The 18,720-nt window shown below is 53.9% G+C and overlaps 2 protein-coding genes across 2 annotated transcripts; both read left to right on the top strand.

Annotated features, from left to right (window-relative positions):
• The first annotated feature begins 2,687 nt into the window (after positions 1-2,687).
• On the top strand, positions 2,688-9,705 carry LOC138815014 (mitogen-activated protein kinase 3). The gene is made up of 9 exons (XM_070004218.1): positions 2,688-2,770; positions 3,832-4,014; positions 6,432-6,621; positions 7,003-7,119; positions 7,373-7,487; positions 7,833-7,964; positions 8,111-8,220; positions 8,306-8,460; positions 9,128-9,705. The coding sequence occupies exons 1-8, from the start codon at positions 2,763-2,765 to the stop codon at positions 8,426-8,428; spliced, it is 978 nt and encodes a 325-aa protein (XP_069860319.1). The 5' UTR covers positions 2,688-2,762; the 3' UTR covers positions 8,429-8,460; positions 9,128-9,705.
• Positions 9,706-10,689: 984 nt separating this feature from the next.
• Positions 10,690-17,841, top strand: LOC138814896 (lysophospholipase D GDPD3-like). The gene is made up of 10 exons (XM_070003995.1): positions 10,690-10,885; positions 11,178-11,220; positions 11,461-11,596; positions 11,882-11,927; positions 12,027-12,145; positions 12,251-12,340; positions 13,284-13,417; positions 16,195-16,254; positions 16,351-16,402; positions 17,648-17,841. The coding sequence occupies exons 1-10, from the start codon at positions 10,705-10,707 to the stop codon at positions 17,789-17,791; spliced, it is 1,005 nt and encodes a 334-aa protein (XP_069860096.1). The 5' UTR covers positions 10,690-10,704; the 3' UTR covers positions 17,792-17,841.
• The last annotated feature ends 879 nt before the right edge of the window (positions 17,842-18,720 follow it).

Raw genomic sequence — 18,720 nt, 5'->3', positions numbered from 1 at the left:
TGACCTGCATCTCCAGCTTAGAGATACTGAATACTTTTTTTTTTTTTTTTGGGGGGGGGGGTCCATCCTGGGGTTTGAACTCAGGGCCTAAGTGCTGTCCCTGAGCTCTTTTGCTCTAGGCTAGTGCTCTACCACTTGAGCCACAGCGCCACTTCCATTTTTCTGGTGGTTCATTGGAGATAAGAGTCTTACAGACTCTTGCATAGGCTGGCTTTGAATCACTATCTTCAGATCTCAGTTCCTGAGTAGTTAGGATTACAGGTGTGACCATGAGCACCTGGCCCTGGGTACGGCTTATGAAACTACACTTGATGAATGACGTGCCTGCCCCTGTATTTTTGCTCGTTACCCCTCTTCCTTGATGCCTTTTCTCTGACCCAACCTTCTATTACCTTACTTTTCAGTGGCTCAGTGGCCACTATCTCCATTGGTCCCTCCTCACTGGCACACAGTGATCTTGCCCACCCAATTTCACACACAAACTATCTCTTACATTCATTTACCTAGCATTACATTGACTGATGCCTGCACATCTTTAATAAATTAAAAATTCTATAAATAGACAGTCTAGTAGGCCATTTGCCAAGGGCCACACAGCAAACAAGTAGCAAATATGGGATAACCAATCTGGCTCCAGTGAACTTTTTTTCTTTTTCCACTCAAGGCTAGTTCTCTACCGCTTGAGCCACAGCTCTACGTCTGGCTTTTCAGTTGTTCATTGGAGATGAGTCCTATGTAGTTTTCTGCCTTGGGGGCTTCAAACTTTGATCCTCAGATCTCACCCTCCTTAGTAGCTAGGATTATAGATGTGAGCCACCAGGGCCCAGCTTCCTGGAGTTCTAATCTCAACATGAACCCACAGTATACAGTAATCTGTCATCAGTTGCAGTTGCCTGGCGCATACCTTTGCTCCTACAGTGCATCAAATGAATAACTAAGAGTCACTGATCTAATTAGTACCTCTTAAACCTTCAATGACTTAGGGGCTATTGGGAATCAGCAACTCACTATTGTTCATTTGAGTTAGAGCACCAGAGTGATGGATCTCATTATGAGCAACTTCAGAATCATAATTACTGTTCTGTTTGTCTCTTGATCTGTAATATCCGTATTCTCACTTCTCTGGAAGAAAAACAATGTGATTGCTTACTGAAACCCTGGAAGTGTGTGTGTGTGTGTAAAGATTCTGGGTCACATAACAACTGGGATATGAGGGGGATGAGCTGGGGGATGTTTTTTTGGTCTGGTCCTGGGGCCTGAACTCTGGGCCTAGGTGCTGTCCCTCAGCTCTTCAGCTCAAGGCTAGCACTCTACCACTTGAGCCACAATGCCACTTCTGGCTTTTTTTTTCTGCTTATGTGGTGCTGAGGAATCAAACCCAGGTCCTCATGCATGCAAGGCAAGCGCTCTACCACTGAGCCACCTTCCCAGCCCTTTCTTCCCTGAGAAGGGTCTATCATTCTGAGACAACAAAGAAGTAGAATGTGGCTCCATCTCTGCATTAAAGATATCAGTGACCATGGTCGAGTTAGTTAATCCCTCTCAGATTCCCCACCATTTATTTAAAAAACAAAAACAAAAACTAATCAAACAAGAAGAAAAACATAAAACTGGTGACTAGTGGTTCACACATGTAATCTTAGCTACATAGGAGGCTGAGCATGGAGGATCAAGGTTCCAAGTCAACCCAGGCAGAAAATTTGTGAGATTCCATCTCCAATTCACCAGCAAAAGAATGCGTGGGCTGGAGACATGGCTCAAGTGGTAGAACACCAGTCATGAACAAGCAAGAGTGAGAAGGCCTCACTCAGTGCGAGGCCCCGAGTTCAAGGTCCAGTTCCACCACCAAAACAACAAAAGCGTTCAGGCCAGCTGTGGTGGTGCTCACCTGCAATCCCAGCACTCGGACAGATCCCACATTTGAGGCCAGCCTAGGTCACAGAGTGAGTTCTAGGACGGCCTGGGGGCCACCTAACTGTCTCAAACAAACCACAAAAGGCCGAGAACATTTGCACACCAGGCAGGGCGGGGACAGCAGAGCCCGAGACACCCCTGTTCATCCAGCTACCAAAACTCGACCCTGTAAGGTACAGAATTCAAGATGACCAGTCTTCAACTGGATTGCAGTTCTGGCAAGTTCGGGGAGACGACACACCTTCCTAGTCTGGGCGCCTGGATCCCCTCTGGACCCCGAGGCCCCGCGGCTGGGTGGTGCGGAGTGACACAGGGCTGGACCCGGCCCCTAGGCCTGACTCGGGGAGGCACGAGAAAGGGCCGGTGAGGGGTTCCGAACCCCTACGGCGGGGACGATCGCTGGGCTGCAGAGACGCCTAAAGCGCACCGAGGCCTAGAGCCGGGCGCCGCGCCCGGATCGGCCGGGAGCACGCGCAGGGGGGAAGGGCAGGGAACTCGGAGGGGGGCCGGGCGGCGGGAAAAGCCGGGCCGGTCACGTGACGCGGCGGCGGGGGCGCGCGGCCGGCGGGGGCGGAGCCCGGCGTGCGCGCGGCCCCGCGGGTGACAGGGCGGGCGGGAAGGGGCGGGGCCTCGGGCGGGGCCGCCGGGGGGAGGGAGGGGGAGGAGTGGAGATGGCGGCGGCGGCGGCGGCGGCGGCGGCGGCTCAGGGGGGCGGGGGCGGGGAGCCCCGGGGAGCCGACGGGGTCGGCCCGGGGGTCCCGGGGGAAGTGGAGGTGGTGAAGGGGCAGCCGTTCGACGTGGGCCCGCGCTACACGCAGCTGCAGTACATCGGCGAGGGGGCGTACGGCATGGTCAGGTGAGGGGGCGTTCCGGGGGCCGGGGGCGCCCCCGGCCAGGCCGAGGCCCGGCCCGCTGCCTTTCGGGGTGGGGGGCGTGGAGACTCGGGGCGTCCCGTGCACGCCGGGGACTCTGGAAGCCTGGGGAGTGTCCCAAGGAGGGAGGGGGGCGGGCAGTGTTTGTTTGATTGTTTTTGGGGGGGGGAGGTGGCTGTCTCCATCCCCCCCCGGGCGGGGTGGGGTCCCCTGAGGGACCCCCTGACCTCTCCGTCCTGGAGGGAGGGGCATCTGAGTGTCCCCGGGGGAGCGGGGGACCACTGAGGCAGGGGAGCTGGGAGCATAAGTCTTCTTAGTGAAAGGGGGGGGGGTAAGAGGATGACTCGGTTTCCCCCCAGTGAGGCGGTGCTGGGGACTTGGGAAGAGAAGATCCGAGCTCTGGGTGGGGCCAGCCTTTGAGCCCCTCCCCAGTGTCCTGCCAGCGCCCCTCCCTCCCTCTCCCTTAGAAGGATGTGGGCAGGAAGACCCTCCCAGCACATCTTGGGAGGGGTCTTCAGTTCCTCCTGGACCGTGTGTGTGTGTGTGTGTGTGTGTGTGTGTGTGTGTGTGTGTGTGCGCTCTGGTCCTTTATTCCTATTTGCTACCCAGGTAGCTCCCCCCCCCACCCACTCTTCCGTGTCCCTCCTCTCCGATCCCTCTAAAGACTGTTACCTTGCTGTCTTTTGCCTCATCACATCACCATCCCCTGGACCTGTCTGGGATTGAGTGAACCCTTTTGTAAGAAGGGGAAGAGGAGGGGTCAGGGCAACTGGAATGGAAGGAGGTCGATGAGTGGAAGTCAGTGAGTGATCAGTCCTTTCCTCTGTTTGTGAAGTCACCGAAAGGCCGCCTGGCTGGTCCCCAGCTTTTTCCCTCGAGATCCCAGGCCTTTATAGCAGGAAGGAACCAGCATTGTTTATGCCTTGGCTAGAGCCCTCTCCTGCTCCCTCCCCTCCCTTCTAAGGCCTGGGTGGGGTCACCAGGCCTGGATTCCCCCTTTGTAAGGCTACTACCAACAACATGTATCTCTCTGGCTCTCTCTCAGCTCGGCTTATGACCACGTGCGTAAGACTCGGGTGGCCATCAAGAAGATCAGCCCCTTTGAGCATCAGACCTACTGCCAGCGCACACTCCGGGAGATCCAGATCCTGCTGCGCTTCCGCCATGAGAATGTCATAGGCATCCGAGACATTCTTCGGGCACCCACACTGGAAGCCATGAGGGATGTGTATCCTTCTACCTTGACCAGCTGGCTGGTCAGGCACAGTCTCAGAGCTAGCTGGGGTTTTTTTTTTTTTTTTTTCCTGTTTCCATCTTCCTTCCCTCTCCCCCTCCCAAGTAAATGTAGCAAAAGAGCTTTCCAGTGAGGAGAGGCGCTGGAGTGGAGGCCTCAAATGCATTGTGGCATGTTGCAGCCAGGCAGGCAGAGTGGCCTTGGACCAGTCCTCCTCTGCCCTGTGTTCCATTGGGGGATGGGGGGTGGGAGGCAGAGGGGGGGAGATGGGGAGAGACTGGATCTCTATGGGAGCTTTGTCTTCTGACATCTGCAATTCCGTGCTATGACCCAGCTTCTGCCCACAGTTCTTACTTAACAGACTGATGATTCTTTCCTCTTGAGTCTCAGACTGGAAGGAAAGCAGTAAAGAAAACTGCCTTTTCTTGCTGGTCTACTCTGTGTTAGATGCCATGCATGCCAAGTAGTTGATGGCTCTGAATCTACCTTCCACCTGCCCCATGAACTTGGGCCTTACCCGATCCATTTCAAAGAGGAGGAAACTGAGGCCTCCCAACACCGAAGTATTTCTGCTCTTACTTCTTTAACTCCCCTATAGGAATTTGTTCTTCCTTGTCTGACATTTCCTGCTCAGAGCCCCACCCTGGTTACCTGTGGATTTGCCCCTTGCCCCTTTATGGCTTATCTACTTCCTGTCTGGCTCCAAAGTGAGCAGTTTATAATACCCATCACCTCTTCTCCACCCACCCCTGCCAGTCCCAGACCTCCATTCCAAACCAGGGATTGATCCTGTAGTCTTCCAGCCTCCACCACAGACTGGACAGGAAATCCCCCATTTTCAACCCCAGCTTGCTGTGTGACACCCATATCCCCCCCTCTTCCGCCCCCCACCAGCCTCCTTGCCTGTAAAACCACAGGGTTGGTCCACTTGTTCTTGTTGAAAGATAATCTTGACTTAGTCTCCAGGAGATAAGCCACATGACATCTTTTAAATTTTATTTATGTCGGGTTTGTGTTTTATCTGCATGTATGTGCAAGCATTCACTTCCCCCATCTTCTGCTCTATGGCCAAGGTATGCTACTGAGTGGGAACAGTGTGTTGGGAGTATCTCCTCGTTTCTGTGGCACAAATCATTCCCATAAGGCAGGCATTTATTTTGAAGCAAACATTTATTGCATGCCAGATGGTGTTCATACATTAGCTCATGTAACCCCTTCAACAGCCACGCGGCTCAGGCCTATGTAGTAGCAGTAATAGTTTGTATTTGCTGAGCGTTTACAACATGCCAAATGCCAGGCTGACAGTGCGCAATGGCCCATCACGTCTGAGCTGCACAGCCACGCAGAACTGTTATTTCTCCTACTTGCCAGATGACAAAGGACTAAGCCATAGACAGACAGGTTAAGAACATAAAGCGGATCCTGGCCCTGTAGCACAGGTCTGTAATCCTAGCTATCTGAGAGAGGCAGAGATTCAGAGCAATGTGTTTCAAGGCTGGCCTGGGCAAAAGAGTTCACACAAGACCACCATCCCAACCAATAGCTGGATGCAGTGGTTCACATCTGTCATTCCAGCTATATGGAAAGTGTAAATAAGAGGTCCTGAGTGGCCCAGGGACAAAGCAAAGCCTATTCAAAACATAAGGAAAGCCAGGTGCTGGTGGCTCACATCTGTAATTCTAGCTACTCAGGAGGCTGAGATCTGAGGATCATGATTCAAAGCCAGCCCAGGCAGGAAAGCCCATAAGATTCTTATCTCCAATTAACCACCAGTAAACCAGAAGTGGAGCTGTGCTTAAAGTGGTAGAGCACCAGTCTTGAATGAAAAAGCTCAGGGATTGTCCAGGCCCTGAGCTCAAGCCCCACAACTGACAAAAAAAAAAAAAAAAAAGGGTGGTGGGGCCTGGGAATGTGGCCTAGTGGTAGAGTGCAGTGCTGTGGTTCAAGTGGTAGACTGCTAGTCTTGAGCAAAAAAAGCTCAGGGACAGTGCCCAGGCCCTGAGTTCAAGCCCCAGAGCCGGCAAAAAAAAAGATCTGGAGTCTGGAGGTATGGCTCAAGTGATAGAGTACCAGCCTGTCAAGGACAGGCCTTGAATTCAGACTTGAATACCATCAACAACAAAGCTATTTAGCAGTGGAGCAGGGGCTGCCAGACATCGTGGGCAACTCTGGATCTGTTAACCACAAGGTTCTCCTCCCCACCAAGGTGTCTTAGTTACTCTGTAGGGAAACTGTGGACGTGCCTTGCAAGGCTGAGATATGACAGGGACCCCTTGAGCTTTGCTCAGTTCATGAGTCCAAGGGGCCCCAGTTACAAGGGATGGGCAGCCTAGTTGCTCTGGCCTGCTTTCCTTAACCAAGTGCCTCCTGCTACGCCCCCCCCTGCCGGGGGTCTCCGGAGCCCTCCTCAGCTACATTGTTCAGGACCTGATGGAGACAGATCTATACAAATTGCTCAAAAGCCAGCAGCTGAGCAATGACCACATCTGCTACTTCCTCTACCAGATCCTGCGTGGCCTCAAGTATATCCACTCGGCCAATGTGCTCCACCGGGACCTGAAGCCCTCCAACCTGCTCATCAACACCAACTGCGACCTTAAGGTTAGCAGGCTGGGTGCTGGCCTCCCATGGGGCCTTGGGTCTCCAGCTGACCAATGAAGAAGCTCTGGCAGGTAGCAAGCAAGGTGTACAGCATAGGCAAAAAGCAGGGTAGGCTGGGAAGGTGGCTCAGTGGTAGAGTGCTTGCCTCGCCTGCATGAGGCCCTGGGTTCGATTCCTCAGCACCACATAAGTAGAAAAAAATGGAAGTGGCGCTGTGGCTCAAGTGGTAGAGTGCTAGCCTTGAGCTGAAAAGCTGAGGGACAGGGCCCAGGCCTAGAGTTCAAGCCCCACAACCCACCAAAGATATAAACAAATAGGTAAAAAGCAGGGCAGCCAGAAGCCCTGTGCACACTGACTTTAGCAACCTGGGTTTGATTCCAGATATGCGATTTCGGCCTGGCCCGCATTGCAGATCCTGAACATGACCACACGGGCTTTCTGACGGAATATGTGGCCACACGCTGGTACCGGGCCCCCGAGATCATGCTTAACTCCAAGGTAGGAGAGCTCTTCCCCTCAAAGAGGAAGCCTTCGAACCATCTCGGGCCCAGGTCCTGCCCCTGTGACTCAGGATATCTGCTTTCTGGACCTTGGCAAATCCCTCTGGCTCTTGGGCCGTGACAGGAAGAGGTTCTTTCTGCCTCTGCCCTTTGCCAGGTCATGGATCCAGGTTGGGAGTGGTGCTTGGCTGGGAGGCTGGGAGGACCATGGGGAGGTGGGTCCAGGAACCCACCCTGTCCCTCCTCCCCAGGGCTATACCAAGTCCATCGACATCTGGTCTGTGGGCTGCATTCTGGCTGAAATGCTCTCCAATCGGCCCATCTTCCCTGGCAAGCACTACCTGGACCAGCTCAACCACATTCTGGGTGAGGGGGATCTGGAGGGCTCCTCGGGAGGGTGTTTGTGATCAGCTTAGTGGAGGTGAGCTCTCCAGAGGGCTGGGATTATGGATGGCCCCATGTGTGGAACCCTCCCAGTATCCCATGATATTGCAGCAAAGTACGCATGCTGTCCCCATTGGGTAAACTGGAAAAAGCAAGGAAGGCTGGGCCTCAGTTTGAATCCAGGGGCTTCCAGAATCTCAGCCCCTTGCTCTTTACCACACTGTTGACTGGGAGGTGACCAAGGTGTTGGGGCAGGGGCTGGACTGGGGACTCCTTGTAATTCTTCCCTTGCTGAGACTTCTCACTCAGACACAATCCCGTCCGCAGGTATCCTGGGCTCCCCATCCCAGGAAGACCTGAACTGTATCATCAACATGAAGGCCCGAAACTACCTACAGTCTCTGCCATCCAAGACCAAGGTGGCTTGGGCCAAGCTCTTTCCCAAGTCAGACTCCAAAGGTGAGGGGTGGGGGTGCAGGGTGGCGAAGGATGTTGTGACCCCAGCTGCTGCCTGAGTAGACAGGTCCCTAGATGCTGCACTAAGGGATTCTTCTAGAAGATTCGCGAGCCTTCCCGTGGAACCCCTGCCTCCTGCCCTTCCTTAGCTCTTGACCTGCTGGACCGGATGTTAACCTTCAATCCCAACAAGCGGATCACCGTGGAGGAAGCCCTTGCCCACCCCTACCTGAAGCAGTACTACGATCCCACGGATGAGGTGGGCCAGCCACTTCAGCACTGCGGCCAGACAGGAATAGTGTCCCCCATGCCAGGCCTGGGCCTTACTGTCTTTGCTCCCCCAGCCAGTGGCTGAGGAGCCCTTCACTTTCGACATGGAGCTGGATGACCTACCCAAGGAGCGGCTGAAGGAGCTCATCTTCCAGGAGACAGCCCGCTTCCAGCCAGGGGGCCCAGACGCCCCTTAACCCAGTCAGAAATCCCTGTTCCTCAGGGTCTGGTGAGTGGCCTCACAGCTGAGCACAGCTGCCCCCCAGAATGCCTGAGCACAGTCACAGCGCACCTCACGCTCCATGGGGACGGTGTCAGCGCAAGGGCAGCGCCTGCCTGGGACCTGGCTGGGGGCCAGCTAGACCTTCCTGTCTCTCCCCAGCCCCATCTAGCTGGCTCTCATCAACACCCTGCAGCCCAGTAGCCACTCCAGCACCCCCTCCCACCCCCCGCAAGTCACTGAGGCCTCTTGCTCCCCCTGAGGAGCCAGGACCAGACTTGGCTGTCCAGTGTGGGCAGAGAGGCAGATGGGGCTATGATTGTTTGGGCCGGCTGACTCAGATGCCCAACTTCCTCCCACCTGCTGCCCAGGTCAGCAGCTGACACACCCACAAGCAATCTCCCCAGCCTACCTGCCTCCTTCTGTCCTTTGGCCAGCTGGGGCCTGATGGCAAGGAGGTGGACTCCTCCCGGATGAGTCCCTCAGCGCCACCACTTAGTACAGGCTGCCTGATACTGTACACACCTTGCCACTGTCCTTCAGCGCCACCAGCGCTGGTCCCTCAGAGCATCCACCACAGAGACACCCCTCCGAGGAGGGAGGGCGGCCCTGGGGTCAGGGCTCCGTGGGCTCCCTTCACAAACTAACAGCTCTCTCCTGCCTGCTTCTTCCATAGGCCCTGCCACCTGCCCACTCTCCCCTGCCGGACTGTTAGAAAATGGACACTGTGCTCAGCCCAGACCCCAGTAGCTCGGCCAGGCCAAAGCTGGGCCTGTCCACCTTCTCATCCTTTGCTGGGTTCTCCTGCTTGAGGCAGGCCAAGGTTCCCTTTCACCCCACTCCTTCCTCTTCTTCCCGAGGGCCTGAGAGGCTCAGAGGCTCCAGAGTAAAAGCTTACCCAGGCTAGCCCAAGGCTAGCCCACTCTGCAGGGCAAGGGCTGTGGCTACCCCAGTACCCAGGGGCTGGGGTGCTGAGTAGGGACTCAGGACAAGGCCTCCCCACTCATCCCATTAGAACCCCACCCCCTTTTCCCTGTGGGACCCTTCCCAAGTCTCAAGGGCTAGTATCCCTGAGGAGCTGGGCCCCGGGCCTTTCCCTTTCCCCCCCTGTCTCCCCAAAAGCTGCCACATTTAACGCCTCGCTGCTGCTTCTGTGTGTGGGTGAGAAGCGGACATGGGCCCCGCAGAGCCGGCGCCCTCCCCCCGCTCCCCGTGCCTGTATCTAATATATAAATACAGAGATGTGTATATGGACTGGCCTGCCTCCGTCTGTGTACGCCAATGCCTGACTCTCACCATTGTGGGCCTTGAACTCAGGGCCTGGGCACTGGCCCTGCGCCTCTTTGTGCTCAAGGCTAGAGCTCTACCACTTGAGCCACAGTGCCACTTCTGGTTTTTGAGTGGTTCCTTGGAGATAAGAGTCTCATGGTTGGGCTGGGAAGGTGGCTCAGTGGTAGAGTGCTTGCCTGGCATGCATGAGGCCCAGGGTTCAATTCCTCAGCACCACATAAGCGGAAAAAGCTGGGAGTGGCACTGTGGCTCAAGTGGTAGAGCACTAGCCTTGAGCTGAAGAGCTGAAGGACAATGCCCAGGCCCAGAGTTCAGGCCCATGAATTAACACACACACACAAAAAAAGAGTCTCACGGTGACTTTTCTGTCCTGGCTGGCTTCGAACCACAATCCTCAGATCTCAGCCTCCTGAGTAGCTAGGATGACAGGCGCGAGCCACTGGTGCCTGGCCGAGAACCAATTCTGTATGGGACCCTGGGCACCTTTGGCTCCACCTAGCCAGGGGTGGCGGGTGGAAGGGTGTAAGGAGATCCAGACTTTTGAAAGAATGGGATCAGTTTCTCCTTTAGTCACTGTTCCCTGCTGGGATGGCTTCCTGTCTAATTGGCTGGGGGTGATTTGGGGTGACTCAGGGACACACTCTACATCTCCATGTTTATGGAAGTAACAAGGGAGGGGCTCTTGTATACCTTATCTAGGCCATCAGCGCCTGGGGGAGGGGGACTATATTCCCCCCAAGTAGTGGCTGAAGACAGAGGTGTGTTCTGGGCTTTGGGAAGAGTCTGAGAATGGGACGCCCAGACCTCCTGCTCTACTCCAGCCCGAGGGAGGGCGGCCTGCAGCCTGGCCTCTTGCCAGCAGCAGCAGCAGGCTCAGCAGGTCCGAGGGGCGTGGCGCTGGCCAGTGGCAGGCCCAGCCTATACCAGCTAGGCAGCCAGCCCCAAGCAGCCCAGTGCCCTGGGATGGCTGACAGCAGGATCCCGGACCTGACCCGGAGTGCAGCCATGAGCCCCCTGCTGTACTTTGCCCTGCCTTCGCTGGCCACCTACATCACGATCTCCATCTTCTTCCTACGCCGCCCTCGCCTACTGCATACACCCCGCTCGCCAGCCTTCCGTGGCCGCCTGACAGCGCACCGAGGAGGTGAGCTGGGAAGGGGAGAGGGAGGGAGGGGTTGACTCTCTTTAGGGTGGAGTGAGGCCTAAGGGCTACTGTGGGCAGCGTGGGGGGGGGGGGGGAAGGAGGGGAGTGGATGCTGAAAAGCAGGACAAGGAGCAAGTGGGAAAGGCCAGGGCAGGGCAGGGAGAAAGAGAGGTTGGATCAATCCAGCTGCTGGGACCAGGAGGCCTGAGGCAGGGAGGCCTGCCAGAGGGAAGGAAGGTAGTGATTAAGCCCCACCAGGCCCCAGGGACCCACCCTGGCTGCCCCTATACAGGGTCTGGAGAGATGCTGGAGAGCACCATGGCGGCCATAGAGAAGTAAGTGCACCTGTCCAGGGCGCCATTGCTGTGTAAGGTTGCTCCTGTCACAACACCCAGAGCTGGCATCCTCACCTGGGTGCCCGGAATCCCCAAGAAATGTGCAGATGGCTTGCACACCCCTCCCTCCCGCCCCCCCCCCCCCCCCGGAATCTCTGCCTCCTTCCATCCCCTTCCCCACCAGCACACAAGCCGGCCCTCTCCTCCTCCCCACTCCCCACCCACCTTTGCTCCTCATAGCTCCGTGGCTCAGAAAGCAGACCTCTTGGAACTTGACTGCCACCTGACAAGGGATGGCGTCGTGGTGGTATCACACGACAAGAACCTGAAGCGTCAGTCGGGCCTGAACAAGGATATAAGCAGCCTGGATTTTCAGGTGGGTCTTGCCATAACCCCATACACGGAGTCACCATTGTGAGCTGGGAAGATAGCTCAGTGGTAGAGAGCATGAAGCCCTGGGTTCGATTCCTCAGCATCACATAAGCAGAAGAAGCCGGAAGTGGTGCTGTGGGTCAAGTGGTAGAGTGCTAGCCTTGAGCTGAAGAGCTGAGGGACAGCGCCCAGGCCCAGAGTTCAGGCCCCAAGAAAAAACAAAACAAACAAACAGTCACCATCTCCATCAGCGTGAATCATGTGACACTTTCCTCATTGTCTCCTCCAGGATCTGCCGCTTTACAAGAAGAAGCTAGAGATTTACTTCTCACCAGGTGAGAGCAGGCATTTTCAGACCATTGTCCTGGATCTCCCTTGGCTCTCCCCAGCCCTGATTCTGATCCTTCTCTGAGCCTGAATCCCTTCCCTCCCAGGCCGCTTTGCCTGTGGGTCTGACCGGCATATGATCCGCCTGGAGGATGTGTTCCAGAGGTTTCCACAGTTGCCCGCCATCGTGGAGATCAAAGAAAAGAATGAGGAGCTCATTCAGAAGGTGTTGTGCTGTGGGCTGGGCAGGGTAGCCACCAGGTCCCTGAGAGGCCTGGCCCTTCCCCTGCCTCCCCACCCCCACCCCCCAGCCTCCCTGTCCTCCTCCTAGGTAGCCGGCCTGGCAAAGCGCTTTCACCGCAGCCAGATCACCATATGGGCCTCAGAGAAGAGCTCGATTATGAAGAAATGCAAGGCCGCTGTGAGTCTCTTTCCCTCCTTGCTCTAGGGCCATTCCAATCCTCAGATCTCAGCCTCCTGACTCGCTGGGATTACAGATGGGAATCACCAGCACCCAGCTAGGAGCTACTTCTTGATCCTTTATCACAGTTCCCAAGGACAGGCTTTGGGGTGTTTAGGGCACTGATTTGGTGGTGGCCATGACAAGGACCCATTCATGCTTCCAGCACTGGCCATTTGTTATGAAGATCGAACACCTGAGATAAACAACTGACAGGAGGAGCATTTATTTTGGCTCAGTTTCAGAGGCTCTGTGATTGGTTGGCCCATCTTTATAGGCCACAGAGTATATGAGAGTGGGGGCGGGGGGGAGAACCTAGTAGGATTTCCTGCTTTTTCCTATGGGATGCTAGTACTAGTGTATCCCTTAAGTTATCCTCTCCAGAAACACCAGTACCACCAGCGTGCACACACACACACACACACACACACACACACACACACACACACACCACACACACAGTGGGGAGCTGTCAAATGCCAGTGATTTACACCTGCAATCCAATCCTACTCTGGTGGCTGAGATCTGAAGATCTCTGTTTGAAGCCAGCCCAGGTAGAAAAATCTGGGAGATTCTATTTCCAGTGAACCAGCAAAATGAATCTGGAAGCATGGATCAAGTGGTAGAGTGCCATCCATGAATAAACTCAGCAAAGAGAAAGCTTCATGTCCTGAATTTAAGCTCTAGTACGCTCTCTCTCTCTCTCTCTCTCTCTCTCTCTCTCTCTCTCTCTCTCTCTCTCACACACACACACACACACACACACACACACACACACAGATTCATCAGCACACTGGCAAGGGTGTAGGCCTCCCGCTGTCCAGTGCATACTGTTCCTTGCACCTTGCACCTTGATCCCCCAGGAGCAGGCAACAGTGCCCCTCATTCTTATTTTGCTTCTTAGAACCCTGATATGCCTATATCCTTCACGACAAACCGAGCCATCTGGATGGTGTTGCTCTATCACCTGGGACTGCTGCCCTTTGTCTCCTTTCCTGAGCAGTTCTTCTTCTGCTTCCTGCCCACCATCGTCAACAGGTACGAGTGCTGGGGCCAGGCCTCAGAACACCCTGCTCAGGGACTGCTATGGAAGATGAATCACAGGCTCCCCTGTTCCCCCTGGTGCCCCCTAGAAAACCTACTTTGTCTTTTTATTCAGTTGTAGGACTTGAACTCAGAGCCTGGGTGCTTTCTCTGAGCCTCTTGGTGTTCAAGGCTAGCGCCCTACCCCTTGAGCCACAGAGCCACTTCAATTTTTGAGTGGTTAATTGGAGATAAGAGTCTCATGGGGACTTTTCTATCCTGCCTGGCTTCAAACCACAATCCTCAGATCTCAGCCTCCTGAGGGAGGATTATAGATGTGAGCCACTGGCCCAGCCTCACATTGTCTTGTGTGTGTGTGTGTGTGTGTGTGTGTGTGTGTGTGTGTGTGTGTGTGTGTGTGTGTGTGTGTGTGCTGGAATGGGATTTGAACTCAGGGCCTCAGGTTCACACTTGACTTTTTTGCTGAAGGCTAGTGCTCAACCACTTGAACCATACCTCCACTTCCTACTTTTTGCTAGTTAATTGGAAATAAGAATCTCATGGACTTTTCTGCCTGAGCTGGCTTTCAACTTCCATCCTCAGATCTCATCCTCCCGAGTAGCTAGGATTACAGATGTGAGCTGACACCACAGTGTCTTTTGAAGACAATGGGGTTTTTGTTTGTTTTTGAGACAAGATGTCACCATGTAGTCCAAGCTAGCATCAACTCTCATTTCTCTTGCCTTGGCCTTCCAGTTACTATGGTAACAAGCATGCACCACTAATCTGACAAGACAGTGGCTCTTACTCAGCATTCATGAACTCTGAGGGACCATGACATCGTGACATTATTGCAAATATGTTTGTTTTTATTTTGGTTATTGGTTAGCTGGAGTTTTGGGGCATTACTTGGGTTTGAACTTAGGGCTTCTACCACTTGAACCACACCATACTCCTTTGCTTTTAGTTTACTTTTCAAATATGATCTTTTTTTTTTTTTTTTTTTGGTCAGTCATGGGGCTTGAACTCTGGGCTTGGGCGCTGTCCTTGTGCTCTTCAGCTCAAGGTGAACACTCTACCGCTTGAGCCACAGGGCCACTTCCGGTTTTCTAGTGCTTTACTGGAGATAAGAGTCCCACAGAGTTTCCTGCCCAGGCTGGCTTTGAACTGTGATCCTCAGATCTCAGCCTCCTGAGTAGCTAGGATGACAGGTGTGAGCCACCAGCGCCCAACTCTTTCCAGACTCTTGTAGGTTGGCCTTCTCTAGTGCTTACATTAGTGAATAAGACATGTGGTTGATTAGATACTCAGTGACTTTATAGTCTGGCCCACTGGAGCCTTCTCTCCTATTCTCTGAAGGGAAAGGAAACCTTTCTCAAGTTCCAGACTCTGTGTAACAAAGTAACAGCTGAGTATCAGAAAGCTTGGTTAGTTTCTGGGCTCTTAAGCCCTGCCCCTCCCTTTGCTTCCTCACAGCTTCTGGGTGGTCCCAATATTCTCAGCTCCTGTCCTTTGTCCCAAGGGAAGTTCTCAGCCAGCTCCACTATCCCTCGGTCAACAAAGCTTTAGGTACACACATTTCAATTTTGAAAAATTGCAAAGTGATTTCACATCTTTAGAAGAATTGGATCTTCTCAGTTTATGATCTCCACACGCAGAAACAGAGGCAAGAGAGGTTCTGTAATTTGACGCAGTTGGAGGTACAGAACTGAAGTTTGTGCTGGATCTGACTTCAGATCCTGTGGGGACTCCACTCCGCCTTCTCATCTACGTCATCATTTGAAACCAGAGCTGCCACTGGTTCAGTCCAGGGCAAGAAAATGACAAGTACGTCCTGTGCAGAGGACACTGCAAAGCCACCCTGGGAGTTGCCCTAGAGAAGAAGCTAAAACATAGCTACTCAGGACGCTGAGATCTGAGGATTATGGTTTGAAGCCAGCCCAGGCAGGAAAGTGCCTAATACTTTTATCTCCAATGAGCCACCAGAAAACTGAAAGTGGTGCTGTGGCTCAAAGTGGTAGCCCACCACCAGCCTTGAGCAAAAGAGCTCAGGGACAGCATCCAGGCCCCGAGTTCAAACCCCATGACTGACAAAAAGACAGAAAACAAAACAAAACAAAACCAGTCCTGGGACTAGTGGCTCACACCTGTAATTCTAGCTACTCAGGAGTCTGAAGCCTGAAGATTGGGGGTGTAAAGCTAATTGGGGCAGAAAACTTTGTGGGACTCTTCTCTCCAGTGAACTAGGAAAAAGCTGGAAGTGGAGGTGTGGCTCAAGTAGGAGAGCACCAGTCTTTTTTTTTGGGGGGGGGGGTCTGGTCATGGGGCTTGAACTCTGGGCTTGGGCGCTGTCCCTCAGCTCTTCAGCTCAAGGCTAGCTCTCTACCACTGGAGCCACAGCGCCACTTCTGGCTTTTTCTTTTTGCTTATGTGGTGCTGAGGAATCGAACCCAGGGCCTCATGCATGCAAGGCAAACGCTCTACCACTGACCCACCAGCCCTAAGAGAGCACCAGTCTTGAGGGACAAAGCCAAAGTCGAGTGCTGGCATGCATGCGTGCCACACACACACACACACACACACACACACACACACACACACACACACACACACACACACACACGAAGCTGGACAATCCCAACAGGTGGCCTTCTGAATGGAGTGTCCTACTCTCAATTAATTTAGACAATTAATTGCAAAGGTTCTTCTAGCGGGGGCGGGGTTACCCTGGTCAGGGGTCAGACACCCAAGTGGCTGACACGCACCCCTTTCCCCCCATCTTCTCTCTGCAGGACCTACTTCCCATTTTCTTGCGCCAGGCTAAACAAGCTGTATGCTGTGGTTACAAAATGGTGAGGTGGTTCCAAAGACGGATGGGGGTCCACAAGGATCTGCCACTGCCCTTCTTTGTCCCCTCTCTTCACCTTTGCCATCCCCTTTCCACCCAGGCTCATCATGAGGAAAAGTCTGATCCGCCACCTGGAGGCGCGAGGGATACAGGTGAGAATTGACAACCACTTCAGAGCCAGAAGGTGGTTCCCAGCATGCACCTGGCTGGCAGCAGGGCTCTGGTCACTCTGCTGCCACCTGGTGGAATACCTTGGTCATGGCACCTCTTCTGAGAGTTCTTTTACCTTCCTGGTAGCCATGTGGACCTGGTACTTGAGGGTGTGATGGATGAGGAGCCACTTGAGGACGCTGACAAATGGAACCTAATGTCCTGGGCCAAGAAGGGGAAAAGCAGGCTGGCTCAGCCCATCCTGTCCCACAGCCCTGAGGGTCAAATCTGAAAACAAACTTCACAGAGAGTATCTAGGTACTGTAGCACAAGGAACGAAGGGAAGCAGGCCTTTGCCGGCTAACACCACCTGTCACAGGCAGGAAACAGTGCTGTGGCTTTGGGGTCTGGAAGCAGAGAGTGTGAGGGAGAGAGGACATGTTAGGCCAGGGGCTCTGCAAGTAGGAGGGCTGAAGGAACAAGAGGCTGAGACATCAGAAAATGGAAGTTCCCCAGGCCATAACCTGGGGGAGGTGGCCAGGGACAGCTTGGCTGAAGCTGGCAGGTCACTAACCTCAAAAGAAGCCTGGGCTAGGACCAGTAGCTCATGCCTGTAATCCCAGCAACTCCAGAGGCTGAAATCTGAGGATCCATGTGCAAAGCCAGTGCAGAGCAGGAAAGACTGGGAGACCAGCTCCAATTAACCACCTGAAAACTGGAAGTGGAACTGTGGTTCAAGTGGAAACGTAGTGCTTGAGTTGGAGACTGGGAGACAGTGCCCAGGCCCTGAGTTCAAATCCCAGTACTGGCACACACACACGCACACACCCAAAATATTCCCACCTTGACCAATTTCTGATGGCCAACGTATTGTCATAAATACAGAACAGGGAAGAGATGTACATTTCACAGGATACATTACACAGATTCAACCAACTCAGAAACCTCAAGAAAACAGGAAACAGGAAAATAGTGAAATTAAGAAGAGACACACTGGGCTGGGAAGGTGGCTCAGTGGTAGAATGCTTGCCTTGCGTGCCTGAAGCCCTGGGTTTGATTCCTCAGCTCCACATAAGCAGAAAAGCAGGAAGTGGTACTGTGGTTTAAGTGGTAGAGTGCTAGCCTTGAGCTGAAGAGCTGAGGAACAGCGCCCAGGCCCAGAGTTCAGGCCCCACAATCAACAACAACAACAACAACAAAAAGAGGGGGGCTATTGGAAACTAACAAGCCCCTCCTTCCCTGTTTAGGTGATATTTTGGTGCCTTAATGAAGAGTCAGATTTTGAAGCAGCTTCTGGCCTGGGGGCCACTGGCATCATAACAGATTTCCCCACAGCCCTCAGGCGCTACCTAGATAACCACAAACCAGCAAACCAGCAGCCCTGGGTCTGAGGCTCTCTTCTGTTTCTCTTCCTGAAAAATAAATATTTTTATGTCAGTCATCTTGTTGTGCTTGGAGTGAGGCGTAGAGGGGAAATCTTTGGGGCCAGAGCCTTAGGACCTGGGGCAAGAGCCCAGGGCCTTAGCCAGCCCGGCCCACTGGTTCCACTACATTCCAACTACCCAGGGCAATACCACACCCTGTGCCAGCCTGACCTCCACACTCAGGAATGTCTCAGAGGGCCAGCCAGGTGCCCTGGCCCCCCAGCTTCTTGAGAGCTATAGCTTGTGATCCCATTCTCTTCAGGCCACTAACAGCCCCAGACACTCAGTAAGGACCTTACTCCCCCTCCCCTTGCCGCTAGTTCATAGGCCACCTGCTGCCAACCATATCATTTCCACTCCCAGGTCTCATCCATTTAGCCTGAAACCTGATTACCGAATATTCCCATTGCACAAGTATTGAGAGTGCTCTACACCAGCCTTCGGTCTAAAGAATGGCGATCATTATGTTTTAAGTAGACATTTCTGTCTGAGGCCTGCACACCTTGGAGGGAAGGGACATCAGAGGCGGCTGCCTGGAGAGGGTTACAGGCTTCAGTGCAAACTGGCGTCTTCCAAGACTTTAGATCCTAAGAATCCAATAGCTAAGGGATACTTTGCACCTCTTCCCACCGAAGAGGGAAAGAATCTGTTCCAGGTGGCATAGGGAAGGGAGCTGGACCATCACAGGAGAGATGCTGGACCTCACTGGGCCTCAGTCCCTGGTAAAATGGAGACAATAGGAGCAGCTGCTCTGCGGGATCGCTGCCGCTTAGAAGAAGATCGGGCACCCACGGTGGATAAACCGAGCCGATGACGCCTGTGGTGCAGACACCACCCTCCTCCTGACCCCACGCTGGGCCAAGACCCTCAAACCCTGGCCCCCTCCGGGCAGCAGC

This window comes from Dipodomys merriami, unplaced genomic scaffold (assembly GCF_024711535.1).
Source record: "Dipodomys merriami isolate MVZ:Mamm:240054 unplaced genomic scaffold, mDipMer1.0.p SCAF_62, whole genome shotgun sequence".
NCBI lineage: Eukaryota > Metazoa > Chordata > Mammalia > Rodentia > Heteromyidae > Dipodomys > Dipodomys merriami.
Note: the sequence above shows the minus strand (reverse complement) of the source record. Positions and strands in the feature narration are given on the sequence as shown.

Coding starts and splice junctions, on each gene's coding strand:
- LOC138815014 (XM_070004218.1), top strand. Junction 7,488..7,832: donor CCAGCTCAACCACATTCTGG/GTGAGGGGGATC, acceptor TCCCGTCCGCAG/GTATCCTGGGCTCCCCATCC. Junction 8,221..8,305: donor ACTACGATCCCACGGATGAG/GTGGGCCAGCCA, acceptor TTGCTCCCCCAG/CCAGTGGCTGAGGAGCCCTT.
- LOC138814896 (XM_070003995.1), top strand. CDS start 10,705: ATGGCTGACAGCAGGATCCCGGACCTGACCCGGAGTGCAGCCATGAGC. Junction 11,928..12,026: donor AGAGATTTACTTCTCACCAG/GTGAGAGCAGGC, acceptor CTTCCCTCCCAG/GCCGCTTTGCCTGTGGGTCT. Junction 13,418..16,194: donor CTGCCCACCATCGTCAACAG/GTACGAGTGCTG, acceptor TTCTCTCTGCAG/GACCTACTTCCCATTTTCTT.